Raw genomic sequence first — 14,817 nt, forward strand, 5'->3', positions numbered from 1 at the left:
GAGTAATAAAATTATATGCAGCCTTTCAGGTGGATTATTATGACAGCAATTCTTGATTTTCACCTTGAATTAACTAAAACCCAAATTAACTAAATTATTAACTAAAACCCTAATTAATTAAAACCCAATTAACTAAAACCCAAATGGCTGGGTACACCTGTGAGGGATTTTTTATTTATTAAATCATTTCAAGTGGGAAGACCCACTTCTAATCCTGATCTTTGAGGTAAGAAGATACATCTTCAATCCAGATCTTTTGAATGGGAAGATCCACCTTTAATCTGGGCCACACGTCTGCTGGTAAAAGTCACAGAAGAAAACCTGCTCTCTCTTTGTTTGCCTTCAGGTCCTTCATTGGCATTAGAACACTGGATTAAGTGTACACTGAAGACCAGCTGAAGCATCTAGTCTCATGGACTAAACAACTACTAGATTTTGAACCTTCCATTGGTAGACAGCCATTGCTGGACTAGCTGGACCAGCCTTTAAGCCATTATAGATAGATAGATAGATAGATAGATAGATAGATAGATAGATAGATAGATAGATAGGTGATAGATGGACGGACAGATTCATTCACTAATTCAATCAGTTCTGTTACACTAAAAAAAAAAACAAACCTGAACACAGATTTTAATACCAGAAGAGGTTTTAGAGCAACAGAAGAATGAGGATAAATCTTTTAAGTATCTGGAATAGGCTTTCCACTTTGCCAACACCTATTACTGAAACCTCTCTAGTTACTGAAGCCTCTCCCCTATGCTCAGAGAGTACTGAAAGCCCAAGGTGTGAACTACTTTACAAACTTGGGACAAATGCATTTGATTTTCCTGATTCACAAAATGTGAAAGGCAATGGACTCAATAACTCTGAATATAAAACTTTTGACAATTTGTGGAAACATAAGGAAAGTGATGGTGCTAGTTGGTTGCCCCAGCATCTCTGCATAAAGTTTCAAAGGAAGGGGCTGGAGAGATGGCTAAGAGCATTGCCTGTTCTTCCAAAGGTCCTGAGTTCAATTCCCAGCAACCACATGGTGGCTTACAACCATCTGTAATGAGATCTGGTGCCCTCTTCTGGCCTGTAGGCATACACACAGAAAGAATATTGTATACATAATAAATATTAAAAAAAAAAAAAAGAGTATGGGCTCTGGAAGCTGGGGGGCGGGGTAGCACATGCCTTTAATTCCAGCACTCGGGAGGCAGAGACAGGCGAATTAGAGGTCAGACTGGTCTACAAGAGCTAGTTCCAGGACAGCTAGGCCTGAAACAAAGATAAACCTTGTCTCAGAAAAACCAAACAAACAAAAGAAAAAAAAAAATTGACAAAGGAAAAGAATCATGATAATGTTAACCCAACTTCTAACATCTCAGAATAAAGTTAAGGACAACGATGAACTCAGTTATAAAACTGACCAGCCCTAGATGCATATACAGCCTAAAGTAGTGGTTCTCAACCTATTGGTCATGACCCTTGGCGGGGGGGGGGGGGGGGGGGGCACATAGATATCCTGCATATCAGATACTTGCATTACGATTTCTTTTTTTTTTTTTTTTTTGGTTTTTCAAGACAGGGTTTCTCTGTAGCTTTTGGTTCCTGTCTTGAAACTAGCTCTAGTAGCCTAGGCTGGCCTCAAACACACAGAGATCCACCTGCCTCTGCCTCCCGAGTGCTGGGATTAAAGGTGTGTGCCACCACCGCCCGGCTTACATTACAATTTCTAAGAGTAGCAAAATTACAGTTATAAAGTAGCAACAAGATAATTTTAAGGGTAGAGCCACCATAACATGAGGAATTGTATTAAAGGATCATTATTAGGAAGGTTGAGAACCACAAGTCAAGGTTTCTATGTATGCCCTGGAAGAGAATCTTCTCACCAACAGCCACTGCTCAAATTGCAGAAAATCAAACTAAAGCCTTTATTATATTATTATAAGACTGAATGAATTACAAAGAAAATTCAAACCCCAGCCTCAGAGAGTGTTAAAATTAAGGGCACTAATTGGTAAAGAATAAAATTTAACTTGGGATGTAGATGTGTGGAAGGACCTTATTGAAACTGAAAACTCTGAACTCTCAGATTCTAAAAAGTTTATTTATCTCACCCAAGGAAGTAGTTTCTCCACCCTCAGTAGAAAATGTACTCCCACTCCCACCCCCTGAAATAGTGCCTTTACAGTTTTATCTCAAGGATCTATTAACTCTCTGATCCTGTGTCATAACTTAGTTCAAAGAGATTGTGATTATCTCTTCTGCAAAATATCACACTGATTCACTATACTGATGACATCAGTGAAATTCTTAGGAGTCCAGTAGTGTGGGGCATGCAGATATTCCTTCTAAGGTGAAAGATAAGTTATTGCACCTGGCCCCTCCTACCACCAAGAAAGAAGCATAATGTTTAGTGGACCTATTTGGATTCTGGACACAGCACATTCTACACTTGGGTGTGTTACTCTGGACACACATATCAAGCTTTGAGTGGGCCTGGAACGGGAGAAGCTCTTCAACAGATCTAGGCTGCTGTGAGGGCTGATCTACCAACCTGGACCATATGATCCAGCAGACCAGAAACGGACAGCTGCAGCATTAAAATCTGGGACAACCCTGAAAGATACTGTCAAAGGGAAATCTTCACAGTGGGCAGGACTTCAGGTAATACACATGGCCATATGCTTTGTTTGGAAGGAAAAATGGCCAGATGTACCACTGCTCACTGATTCATGGGCTTTATCCAACAAAGTGGCTAAATGGTCAAGAACTTAGGAAGAGCACAACTAGATTAGTAAGAAAGACATCTGTGGACAATCTCTCCAAATGGGTGAAGGATGTGAACATACTTGGTGTCCTTTGTAAATGGTCATCAAAAGGTGACTTCAGCTGGAGGAGTTCAATAATCAAGTAGATGATTTGTCTTATGGACAGCCAGTCTCTTTCCCCAGCCATTCCTGTCATTACCCAATGGACATATAAACAAAGTAGCCATGGTGTGACAGAGATGGGAATTATACATTGGCTTGACAACATGGACTGCTACTCACAAAGCCCAAACTGACTACAGCTGCTGTTGAATGCCAGATCTGACAACAGTGGACACCAACACTGAGCCCCAGAGGTGGCACCATTCCCCAGGATGACCAGCTAGTAACCTGTTGGCAGGTTGACCACACTGGACTACTTCCTCCATGGAAAGGACAATGCTTTGTTCTTACTGGAGTACATACTTTCCTTTACCTAATGATTCTACCAAAACTACCACCTATGAACTTTCAGAATGCCTTATCTACTGTCTTAGTATTCCACACAGTATTGTTTCTGACCAAGGAACTCACTTTATAGCCAAAGAAGAGTGGCAGTTGCCCAAGATCCTGAAATCCACCGATCTTACCATGTTCCCCACCATCCTGAAGCAGCTGGCCTGTAGTGAGCCGGACAGGATCGCCATTACAAGATGGCGCCGACATCCTGTCTTGTTGGTTATAAACAACTCCATATTTGGCTAAGGCTTTGAGAGCTGCGCGTACCCGCTTCCCGCATGCGCAGTGGATGAGGATCCTTGAGCCTATCCCGATGCGGTCTGGTGTCAGCTGTTGTTGGCAGCCAATCACAGGGCTACCCGTGTGCCAATTCCCTATTTAAGCGGCTGCCTTAGGGCACCCCGGCCCCTTCGCTTCCTGCTGCCTCTCCCCTTAGCTCCCTGCCCCTTTGCTCCCTGCCCCTTCACTTCATGCTCTCCCTGCCTTTCCCCTCTTGCCCCTTGTTCTCCTGCCCCCCTCATTCCCTGCTCCCCATCAATCAAGGGCACTCCAGTAAAAGCGTGATCTGAGTGGAATCCTGATGTGGTGGTCATTCTTTCTCGCCGGTCGAGAGGTCCGCCACACTGGCCTAATAGAAAGATAGAATAGCCTTTTGAAGACCAATAGAGCACCAATTAGGTGGCAGCAGTCTGAGGGGCTGGGGCAGAATTCTCCAGAAGATGCTATATGTTTTTAATCATCCAATATTGGTACAGCTTTTCCCAGAGTTAGAATTCATGGTTCCAGGAATCAAGGGGTGGAAAAGGAAATAGTTCCACTCACTATTGTCCCTAGTGATTCACCAGAAATTTTTGCTTCCTGTTCCCGTGACCTTAAATTCTGCTGGCCTAGAAATTTTGGTTGCAGAGTGGGAGTTCTGCCAGTAGACACAACAAACATTCCATTGATCTGGAAGCTCAGACATCTCCCTGGCCTCTTTAGGCTTTTGATGCCCTGAAAGCCAACAGGCTAAGAAAGGAATAGCATTGTTAGGGGAGGTGGTTGATCCAGATTACCAAGAGGTAATTGGATTGCTTCTCCACACTGAGGAAAGACTGTCTGTAGTGCAGGAGACCCGTTAGGGCATCTCTTGGTGCGACCGTGACCTGTGATTGAAGTCAATGGGAAACTACAACAAGCTGTTCCAGGCAGGATGACAAAGGCTCCTTCAGGAATGAAGATGGGTAACTCCTACAGGAAAAGACCCAAGACCAGCTAAGGTTATTGCTGAGAGTGGGGAAAATACAGAATGGATAATAGAGGAAGGTAATTATAAAAACCAGCTAAGATCACACAACCAGCTGCAGAGACATGGATTATAAGGTACACAAGTAGTTCTGATGTACTTTGTTTAGAATGTGTTTGTAAAGATATTTGTATTTTCTTTCCTCAATTTCTTTATCATGTACTACAATATCAATTAAGAGAATATCAATGGTCATCAAATTTAAATTTGAGATACTAAAGACTGTCCCTCAAAGGACATAGCCACCTATTCTAAATTTATAATGTGTTTCTATGAGGGATAGTTATATTGTGCTAGATTTAATTATGAGCTATTGTTTTCATTTGGAAATTAAGCATGACATAAGGAGATATGATTGTATGTCCAGCTGACAAGGGGTGGCCTTGTAATATCTATTACTGGTGTCAACTTGACTACGCATGAAATTAACTAAAATCCAAATAGCTGGGCACACCAATGAGGAATTTTTTTTCCTCAATTAAATCATCTGAAGTGGGGAAATCCACTTCTAATCCGGACCTTTGAAGTAGGAAGATTCACCTTTAATCTGGGCCACACCTTTTGCTGGCAGCCTACAATAAGGACATGGAAGAAGGAAGTTCACAATCTCTGCCTGCTCTCGCTCTCATTGGCAAGGCAATTCCTTCACTGATGTTAGAGTTTTACTTCTTTGGGATTCTGGTGTAAACCAGCTGAAACATTCAACCTCATGGACTGACTAATACTGGGTTCTTGGATCTTCCATTGGCTGAACTAGTTGGACCACAGCTGTAAGCCATTCTAATAAATCATCCCTTTATATAAAAGGCAGACAGACAGATTCACTATATAAGTTCTGTTCCTTAACGCCCTTCCTTGTATCCCCTTCTTCAGAAGTTTAATCCTAAATGAAGGGTTCATAAACAACCTAATCCTATGGTAAAATCCAAGACAGTCTGTTGGCTAAGGCCATGAGGTTAAACATATCCTTCATTATATGCTGTTCTGCTAAAAACCAGTTTTGTTAAAACTCAAGATCACAAACAGAGCATAGCCCTAAGACATAAACTACAAAATGCTCAAAACTCTAGGTGTTTTGGTGTATGTCTAAGCCCCAGCACTTGATAAAGATGGAATAAGGGGTTCAAGAGTTCAAGGTCAGCCTGGGCTATGGAACCCTTTCCAAAACAAAAATCAAAATCACAGGGGAAAGTCGGGCAGTGGTGGCGCACGCCTTTAATCCCAGCACTCGGGAGGCAGAGGCAGGCGGATCTCTGTGAGTTTGAGGCCAGCCTGGTCTACAAACGGAGTTCCAGAGAAACCCTGTCTTGAAAAACCAAAAAAAAAAAAAAAATCACAGGGGAAAAATAAAACACCAAAAGAAGAGGAAAGCAGGCGTGAGGGGCAGGAGACAGATAATGGACACCAAACTATTGTGCACATGTAGTCTCAAGTATCGACTTCAATAATGGCGCTGTGGACATAAAACTAAACCATTATACCACCGAAAGGAAAGAAACTAAAACCTAAACAGAGCATTATGTGAGTTTGGGCCACCTATAAGCTGTGACAGCAAACCTGTTCCAAAAACTAACAAAGCAGAGCAGTCCCACTAAACATGAACAGGCAAGGCTATCACAACTCTGGAGTGAGCTACACTTAGGTTGTGGTACAGGAGACCCTGCAGAGTTGGCAGCTTCTGCTGATTTTGCCAACAGATAATTAAGCGCTTTCTACTGTTGACTGACTAGTCAAAATAGAATTAAAGCAACCAGACAGCTCAACAAAAAGGTACACCCCAAATTCACTCACTGTTTTTGCCATGAAAATTCTTAATGGGTTAAATGGTTATTAGAATACAAAACTAAAAACAGAAAACTAAAAGATACGTAATTTATAAGCCTGAATAATTTCTAAGTCCTTGAGGAATAAAAAAAAAATCAAAAATTTAAAATATAACTAAATTTACTAGAGATGATATCAAAATGGAAAAATATGAAAGATGTGAAGAATAAAAAACTACTATTTCTAATCCAAATTGTATGAAAATCTCAATTAACTTAGGCCAGATACCAAAGTAGTCAAATACAAAACAAACAGAGGAGCCGGAGAGATGGCAGCGCAGGCAGGGACTGCAACAGTCACTTGGCTGAGCTGTAGACCCAGGGCAGCCTGCCTCTACTGGGATTAAGGCCATGTACCACCACACCAGCTTCAAAACCTTAAATTCTTATAATCTCAAAACTTGCAAGAAAAATGCTACTGTACTGAAGCTTAAGAATGTATCTGAGAAAAAAAAAAAAGAATGTATCTGAGGACTGGGGTGTTGCAAAATGGTAGTGCTGTTTTTTTTTTTTTGTTGTTTTTTGTTTTTTGTTTTTTCGAGACAGGGTTTCTCTGTGGCTTTGGAGCCTGTCCTGGAACTAGCTCTCTAGACCAGGCTGGTCTCGAACTCACAGAGATCCGCCTACCTCTGCCTCCCGAGTGCTGGGATTAAAGGCGTGCACCACCATCGCCCGGCTGGTAGTGCTGTTTTTAATTATGTTCCTGTGGGTATGTACACCTGAGTAGGGGTTCTTAAAGAGGCTCAAAGAAAGCTATGGAACCCCTAGAGTCCCAGAGTTACAGGCAACTGTGAGTCACATAACAGTGGTTCTGCAGCTGAACCCTGCTCCTTCTTTTACTGCATGTATGTCTGTGTGAGGATGCCAGATCCCCTGGAAGTGGAGTTACAGACAATTGTGAGCTGCCATGCAGGAGCTAGGAATTGAACCCAGATCCTCTGGAAGAGCAGCTAGTGTTCTTAACGGTACTAACACCTTGCCTACAATACGATTGTTTTTTCTTTGCAAATTGTAATTAAACGTCCTCTTTACAATCACCTGAGTAAAGGCACTAAGCCATGAAATCAAGTTAAATCAGACCCAGTTTTTCTTCAACAAAAAATGATCAGTTTAAATTGCACTTACATGTTCTATTATTTTAACAGAACTTTTTAAAAATATTACTTGTATCATAAGTCAATAATTTTAATTGCCTCAGATATTACCAGAAAGAGCAAACCTGCATAATATATTTAAAAGTCCAAAAGTTTTAAAGTTCTTCATGAATATAAACTACTATATCTACCTAATGCTATTTCTATTGCTAACAACCCCACATTTACATGCAGACCAAAATTCTCACTTTTCTCATTAATAAGACACAGACACTTACAAACACATTCTCCTAGAGATAGATATACATGGTGAGTTATTTTATTAAATTACTTATCACGTCATTTACCAAGCAGACAGACATTATCTAAGCAAGGCATTCACAGTACAAACAACAATCTACACTCAAAATAATGAAGGGCAGGTGCAGTGGCATGCACCTCTAATCCCAGCAGGCAGTGAGCTCCAGGCCAGCTAAACCTACATAGTGAGATTCTAGCTCAAAAAACAAACAACAAATCACTGAAGAAAAAATACTTCATAGTTTTTAGTGGGGAAAAATGACAAATATGAGAAATATACTAAGAACATCAAGAGCAATGCCAATTTCTTTGCTAAACCTAGGTGGAAAACAACTAAAAAAAAGTGAAGACTCAAAAGTTTTTCTAGTTGTTAAGATAAAGTTAGTCACTTGGAAACTGTATTTTGGTGAACAGTCACTTAATAGCAATAGGTATGTATTCTTGGTATTGCTTAATGGCATCTTGATGCTGAATAATCCTTTAAAAGATTATCTGAAGACCAAAGAAAATTAATGCAAAACATATTGTGACTGCCTTCAGGTCAGAAATATATATAAATAATATATAATATATAAATAACATATTATAAATAAATATATAAATATAAATAATAAAAATATTTTTATTTAAAAATAAAATATAAATAATAAAATAGTAAAAAGAAATATATTTATATATAATATAATATAAATAAATATATAAATATATGTAAATATATAAATGATAAAATATATAAATATGTGATGTATAAATAATATATAATAATATATTTTTAATATATATTAATGAACAAAGGCATTAAAGAGATGGCTTAACCATTGAAAACCTTATGATTCTCGCAGAGGACCTGAGCTCAGTTCTTAGGATCCATGTCAGGTTGCTCACAACAGCCTGTAACTTCAGTTCCAGAGGATCTGATGCCCTCTTTTGGCCTCCCCAAAAGAGTGGGAGGAGTGATGGGAGTGATGGAGGAGCAGAGCGGTACAGGTACCAGGGCTAAGATCAATGGTGGTTATGTCCTGTGCAGCAGTCCGGAGCATAAGCAGATGCAGACTCAGCCCTGGAACAAGCTGACCAGCTGTATGATGTAAAGTCCCCAAATAATCAATAGAAATATGTTGGAAACAAAGAAAAGTACAAGCACCATTAACTGGACACAGTAGTGTGTGTGTGTGTGTGTGTGTGTGTGTGTGTGTGTGTGTATGAGAGAGAGAGAGAGAGAGAGAGAGAGAGAGATATTAAATAATTCATGAATTTACTCCTGAATGAAATACTATAAATTTTAAAAAGGTCACCAAACAAAACTTTCAAATGAAGGGGACAGAGATGGCTCAGTAATTGAAAGCACTTGCTGCTCTTGCAGAAGACCTGAGTTCAGTTTCTAGCATTTACAAGGTAGCTTATAACCAGCCTTAATTCCAGTTCCAGGGGAATGGGTTCCTTCTGATCTCTACAGATACAAGGCACATACAGTCCATTTATACACATACAAACACTCATACACATAAAAATAATTTTTTTAGATGGGGGCTTTATTATGTATGTAGCCCTAACTAAACTTGAATTCACAGGTTATCTGCCTGCCTCAGATGTAGGCTATTATACCCCATTCAAAAATAAATCTTAAACAAATAAACAAACCTTGCAAAAGAATCACCTGAAAGGCCTGTCTTAGAATGTTCAGTCATAGAGAAGCACCCTTTATCCTTCATGATAACGAAAGCTATCACCTCCAATGTCTACTCTTTGATTTGCATGAGATATTGGGGAAGGTATCAGTATAAAACATGTATTTATAAAATTATAAATCAGACTTTAAAGAGTTGCCACCTAACAAATTATAAATAACTAGGAGCCTTTCCAAATCATGTATTCTCACCAAAACCACACCATTAACATCAAAGTCACCATAAGGGTCACGTATGTAGCTACTTAAGCCTTGAAGCCAGTGTGTCACACCACCTCCACAAGCTTCATACGACAGCAAATTACGCCTTGTTTATTGTAATATGGTATATTTTAAAATTCTCATTGAATAATTCCTTTAAAACAAACAGATGTTCCCGTTTATACACTCATAAATAACCTACTACAATGGTATAATCTTAATTCCAAATTACTTCTTTTTCCTTTGGTTTCCATTTAACACCCTATACCAAGTCTTTCTACATAAAACAGGCACCTACAAAGAAATGGTCAACCTGAATGCTAATAATGACCTCTCTTCTGTTTAGACCTTTGCCATTCCCCTCATCTGCTGGCAGCATGCTTTGGGGAAATATTTAATTACAGACCCTACCATAGGACTGTTGAGATTATAACCTGATGGTGATTAAGATCTACCTCACTCAGAAAAGAAAATACCAATCTCAACACTGAATTTTTTAAATTCTCATAGAAGCCTTAGCCTTTAAACAAAATACATAATAAGCTTTCTAAGCTCATAAATATGAAAAAAAAGTTTGCTTACCACATGGCTAATTTATATTAAGGAGACAAGGAGGAAAGCAATTGCAAGTTAGAAGGCTTTGCTCTAAATACTGAACTGATGAGCCTTTTAGAGATTTGATTTCAAAGTTATTTTTAATATGCTTGGACACTCTGACCAGGAATTGCGAGTAGTGGGATTGAAGGCTGCCATGTGTACACACTGAAACCACCAGCAATTAGAGAAACATTCTGAAGCCAGGGACTTCTTCCCAATAAGCAATAAACATTCCAATAAGAAAAAAAAAATGTGTGTGGACAATTATCACAACACGTTGTGTTCACCAACCTCCCTGGTCCCGCGCAATGAGCTCACAGAAGTCATGATGTGCACAGGTTGTATCCTTCGCTGCTTCCATTCTTGGTTTAAGGTTTCTGTTCTTTCCAAAATTTTCTGACGATTGGAACTAAACATAGTCTTTTAAAAACAAACAAAAATGGTTCACTGTTACAATATAAAGCATCTCTAAAGCATGTTAAACTCTAGTGAATCCTCAGAAGTACCATGACCATGTCCTCAAATGAACACATACTGTATACAGTCACTACAGTTCCCACACTCTAATACATACAAAAACATCGCCCTGCTACTTCACTGTAGATGAGACAGGAACAGGAAACTACTCCCATCCTCTTTAACTTTGTATTTCAGAAATCACAATGACTTTAGAAACACAAACAAAAGTCTGTTTGGGCTGAGTCTACACAAGCAGTGCAAAGGCACACTGGAAAGACTAATTTCCAATCAGGCTAAATAATCCTTAGACTAATGTATTTCTGTTACCATTAATGAGCATGATTTTTTTTTTTGGAGAAATCTCATGTATCCCATGCTGACCTCAAATTCATTTATATCCCACGATGATCTTTAACGTCTTTATGATTTTATTACATTGTTGATTCACGAGCTGTACATGTATATGCCACAGGACTTCTATGGAAGTCAGAGGACTTGTGTGACTTGGTTCTCTCCTTCCACCATGAAGGTCTCAAGATCAAATCAGGCCATCAGGCTTGGCAGTGAGTGTGTTTACCTGATAAGCCATCTCCTCAGTACAGTCCTGAACTCCTGATCCTCCTGCCTCTACCTCTCAGGTGCTGGGATTAGAGGCTACACCACTCCACCAAGCAGTCATAATGCCATTTTAATTAAGATCAAGGACCACAGCTTTCAAGTCTTTGTTGACTTTACTGTAAATATGACTATAAATTTGACTGAAATGTATCATTTCAAAGAAAAACTATTTAACTTGGGGGGTGAAGGAAACTAGTTTCAATTATATGTGCAATTTTGTAAAAGATTAAAATTACCTTTACTTCATCAGCTCTTCTGAACCTCTTGAGCTGCCTCAGTCTCATGTACTCTGATTTTACACGTTTCCGCCAACAAACTGGTCCCTTCTCAGATTTCTTCCCAGTCTGGCCCATGATTATTCTAAAAGCAATGATTTCACATTAAAATCATTTATCCAATTTGTTGACTAAGATCTTTTAGTCCCAAGGAAGCTGATATAAACAAAACATTTTTACTGATATTTGTAGAGAAATGCTTATGTGTTCTGTATGGTTAGATCTTGGAAATGTGTCATTGAATGTTTTCATTTAATGACATCATTTAAAGCATATTTTTATTTATAAATAGTCTATCATCCTAAATAGTAATGGGTTTACAGAAATGTGATCTCATTATAGAAAGTATGTATATTATACCACAAGCTAGTTTTTACTCCACAAAATTCACATTTTTAGAGAGAAAAAATGTAAAACATTAAGTTTTTAATCGTTAAAAGGCTATTATAGGGGCTAGAGAGATGGCTCAATGATTAAAGGTACTGGCTGCTCTCCCAGAGGACTCAGGCCAATTTCCAGAACCTACATGCCAGCTCACACCCACCTTTAACTCCATTTCTAGGAATCTGACACCATCTTCTGGCCTCCTCAAGCTTCAAGCACACAATGGTACACAGACATAACATGTAGGCAAAACACCCACATATAAAAAATAAAATACAAAAAAAAAAAATAAATAAATAAAATACATTTTTAAAAGCTATTATAGAAGCAATGTGTAACTGAATCTTACTCCCAATATTCACAGACTTCACATTTATGGACTCAACAAATTTCTGTTCAAAAATATTCAAGAAAAAAAAAAGTTCCAGAAAATAGGAAACAAAACAAAACTTGAATTTATTACACACTAAGTACTATGCGTTCCACACAAAAAAATGAGGGTAAGCACACACTGCTATAGCCCAGCCACTCCACAGATGCCTAGCCAATTTCCAACACTTGAAGCATTGTCTATCCCACATATCACTCTGGCTCTATGGAGCCAGGTCTACAACAGTCACTTCTATAGTGAACATGTACAAACTTCCGGTAATTTCCCCTAAACAGTAGTAAACAACAAACAGCAACTATTTAACTGTGTCTGCATTGTATTATTTACAGTAAGTATACTACAGATAATCTGAAGTACACAGAAGATATGCACAGGTTATGTCAATTATCTTCCCATTTTATACAAGGAATCCATGGGTTTCAGTATCCAAAGGGCTACTACGATCAGCCTCCTGCACATGTAAAAGGACCACCGCAGCTGCAGAAGGTGAGAGTGAAAAGGTGCATTTCACGCATCACTAAGGATAATAGGGGCAAATCAGGGTCAGGTGTGGTGGTGCTTGCCTTTAATCCCAGCACTTGGGAGGCAGAAACAGGCAGATGTCTAAATTCAAGGCCAGCCTGATCTAAGTTAAGTTCCAGGCCAGCCAGGGCTACACAGAGAAACCTTGCCTGGACGGATGGACGGGGGGAGGGGGGGCAAATGCTTCAGCTTTATCTTTAGTTGTAGACTCTGAGCCAGTTATATGTCAATGTGGAAACTATAGTTCAGACAAGTAACACATTCTAGAGCCAATACCCGAGGTCTAAACCAGTGTCCTTTTCTAGAACATTTTCTTATACAAGTATTAGAACCATACTGAATCTTCAAGAGATTACACGAACATTTCTAACTGTATAAAATTCTATGATTTTCAAGTTTATCTTGAAAGCATAAAAGGAGAGGAGAGGTGATTTACATTCTGAAAAGACGAGGCTTGGCAGCCAAATAGAAACGGAAGAGGAGACAGAGGAACTGAGAGTTAACTGTGTGGCAGGCTAGATGCCACTACAGAGCAGTCCCTGAAGCAGAGGAGACCAGAGAGAAAAGTGATCACTTAGTCCCCAGCTGGTTGGCACTAGAGGTGGGAGTAGCCGGAGGAAGTCACTGGCTACAGCCTTGAAAGAAGACTTTCCAGGTGCTTTCCTATTCTCTCAGCTTCTTGTCCATCAGAAGTGGAGAGCTGACTCCTCCACAAGTCCCAAATTCCACCAGTGCCATATAACAGTTAAAAATCATAATTCTCACTGTCCACTACCCCCACTGTAAATAAATTCCTCACTATCAAGAGCAGGAGGTTTTTACTCATTTATAAAATCTCAGAGACTGTCTCTACCTCTAGCAATAATGACTTAAAAACAAATGCAGGTTTATCAGTAATTTAAACTCAGAGTGAGTCACCTGCGTCTTATTAACACACCACTTGTAAGGTTTAGCTCTGCTGCAAGGAAGAAAAGGAAGGGTGGACATCCTGGACTATCTATGCAGAAGCCAGAAAGAAAAGAGGGAAGAAAAGAGGAAAAGGGAGAGGAGAGGAGCAGAGGGGAGCGAGTGGAGGAGAGTAAAGGGGAGGAGAGGAAAAGGAAGGGGAAAGGACAAAGAAAGAAATGAAGAAAAAGGAAATGCGCCCAATTCCTAAGAAGCCAGGAGAAAGGAGCATGAATCTCAGGGACACATAGGGTCCTGGCTGAGCTATTCTAATGACAACACTCGAGCCCTACCATCAAGCGAAGAGCAAAATCAATTTCAATAACTACTCAGTTATATGAGCTTTAAAAAAAATACATGCAGCCGGGCGGTAGTGGCGCACGCCTTTAATCCCAGCACTCGGGAGGCAGAGGCAGGCGGATCTCTGTGAGTTCGAGACCAGCCTGGTATACAAGAGCTAGTTCCAGGACAGGAACCAAAAAGCTACAGAGAAACCCTGTCTCGAAAAACCAAAAAAAAGAAAAAAAAAATACATGCAACCCCCCCCCAAACACACACACACACAGACACACACACACAGACACAAAAAACTAACTACTTTGGGTTAGGCTTTCTAACCATCACAGATGGTATCTGACTCATGTTGGATGGCTTTTCAAAGCTTGTTGTGTTACCATCATCACAAAGAACAGATGAACAGTACCTCGGTTCTGCACCAAACGCTTCCTCCATTTTCCCTTTTTGTTCCATAAGGATAGAAGCCCCTATGAAGTGGTAAAACACAGCTTTCAACCTCTAAGTGACCAGACAACACCATCCCAGGGATTCTATGCTTCCCAAGGAAATCAGGTGCAAACCACACCATGGAATATATAAGCGTTGCCTAAAAGACACACCTGACTCTCCTTACCCAGCTGCCAACAACTAAGAGACTACAAGAATTGAAAAAGTAGTTCCCAAGCAGTACTGTGGCCCT

The 14,817-nt window shown here is 39.7% G+C and overlaps 1 protein-coding gene across 7 annotated transcripts in view; it reads right to left on the reverse strand.

Annotated features, from left to right (window-relative positions):
* Ezh2 (enhancer of zeste 2 polycomb repressive complex 2 subunit) overlaps positions 1 to 14,817 on the reverse strand; it is a 62,606-nt gene that overhangs the window by 27,704 nt on the left and 20,085 nt on the right. For 3 of the 7 annotated variants that reach the window (XM_041632124.1, XM_041632122.1, XM_041632121.1), the window contains exons 2-3: positions 11,561 to 11,684; positions 10,566 to 10,667 (exon numbers count right to left, since the gene is read on the reverse strand). In XM_041632124.1, the coding sequence (XP_041488058.1) occupies positions 10,566 to 10,667; positions 11,561 to 11,677 (219 nt within the window). In that variant the 5' untranslated portion in view covers positions 11,678 to 11,684. Of the gene's footprint in view, positions 1 to 10,538; positions 10,668 to 11,560; positions 11,685 to 12,143; positions 12,193 to 14,817 lie in introns of all 7 variants that reach the window. The other 4 variants (XM_041632120.1, XM_041632123.1, XM_041632118.1 and 1 more) reach the window with 2 other exon arrangements.

Source organism: Microtus oregoni, unplaced genomic scaffold, assembly GCF_018167655.1.
Source record: "Microtus oregoni isolate MIOR12 unplaced genomic scaffold, Mior012 000040F_ref0000088, whole genome shotgun sequence".
NCBI classification, from domain to species: Eukaryota; Metazoa; Chordata; class Mammalia; order Rodentia; family Cricetidae; genus Microtus; species Microtus oregoni.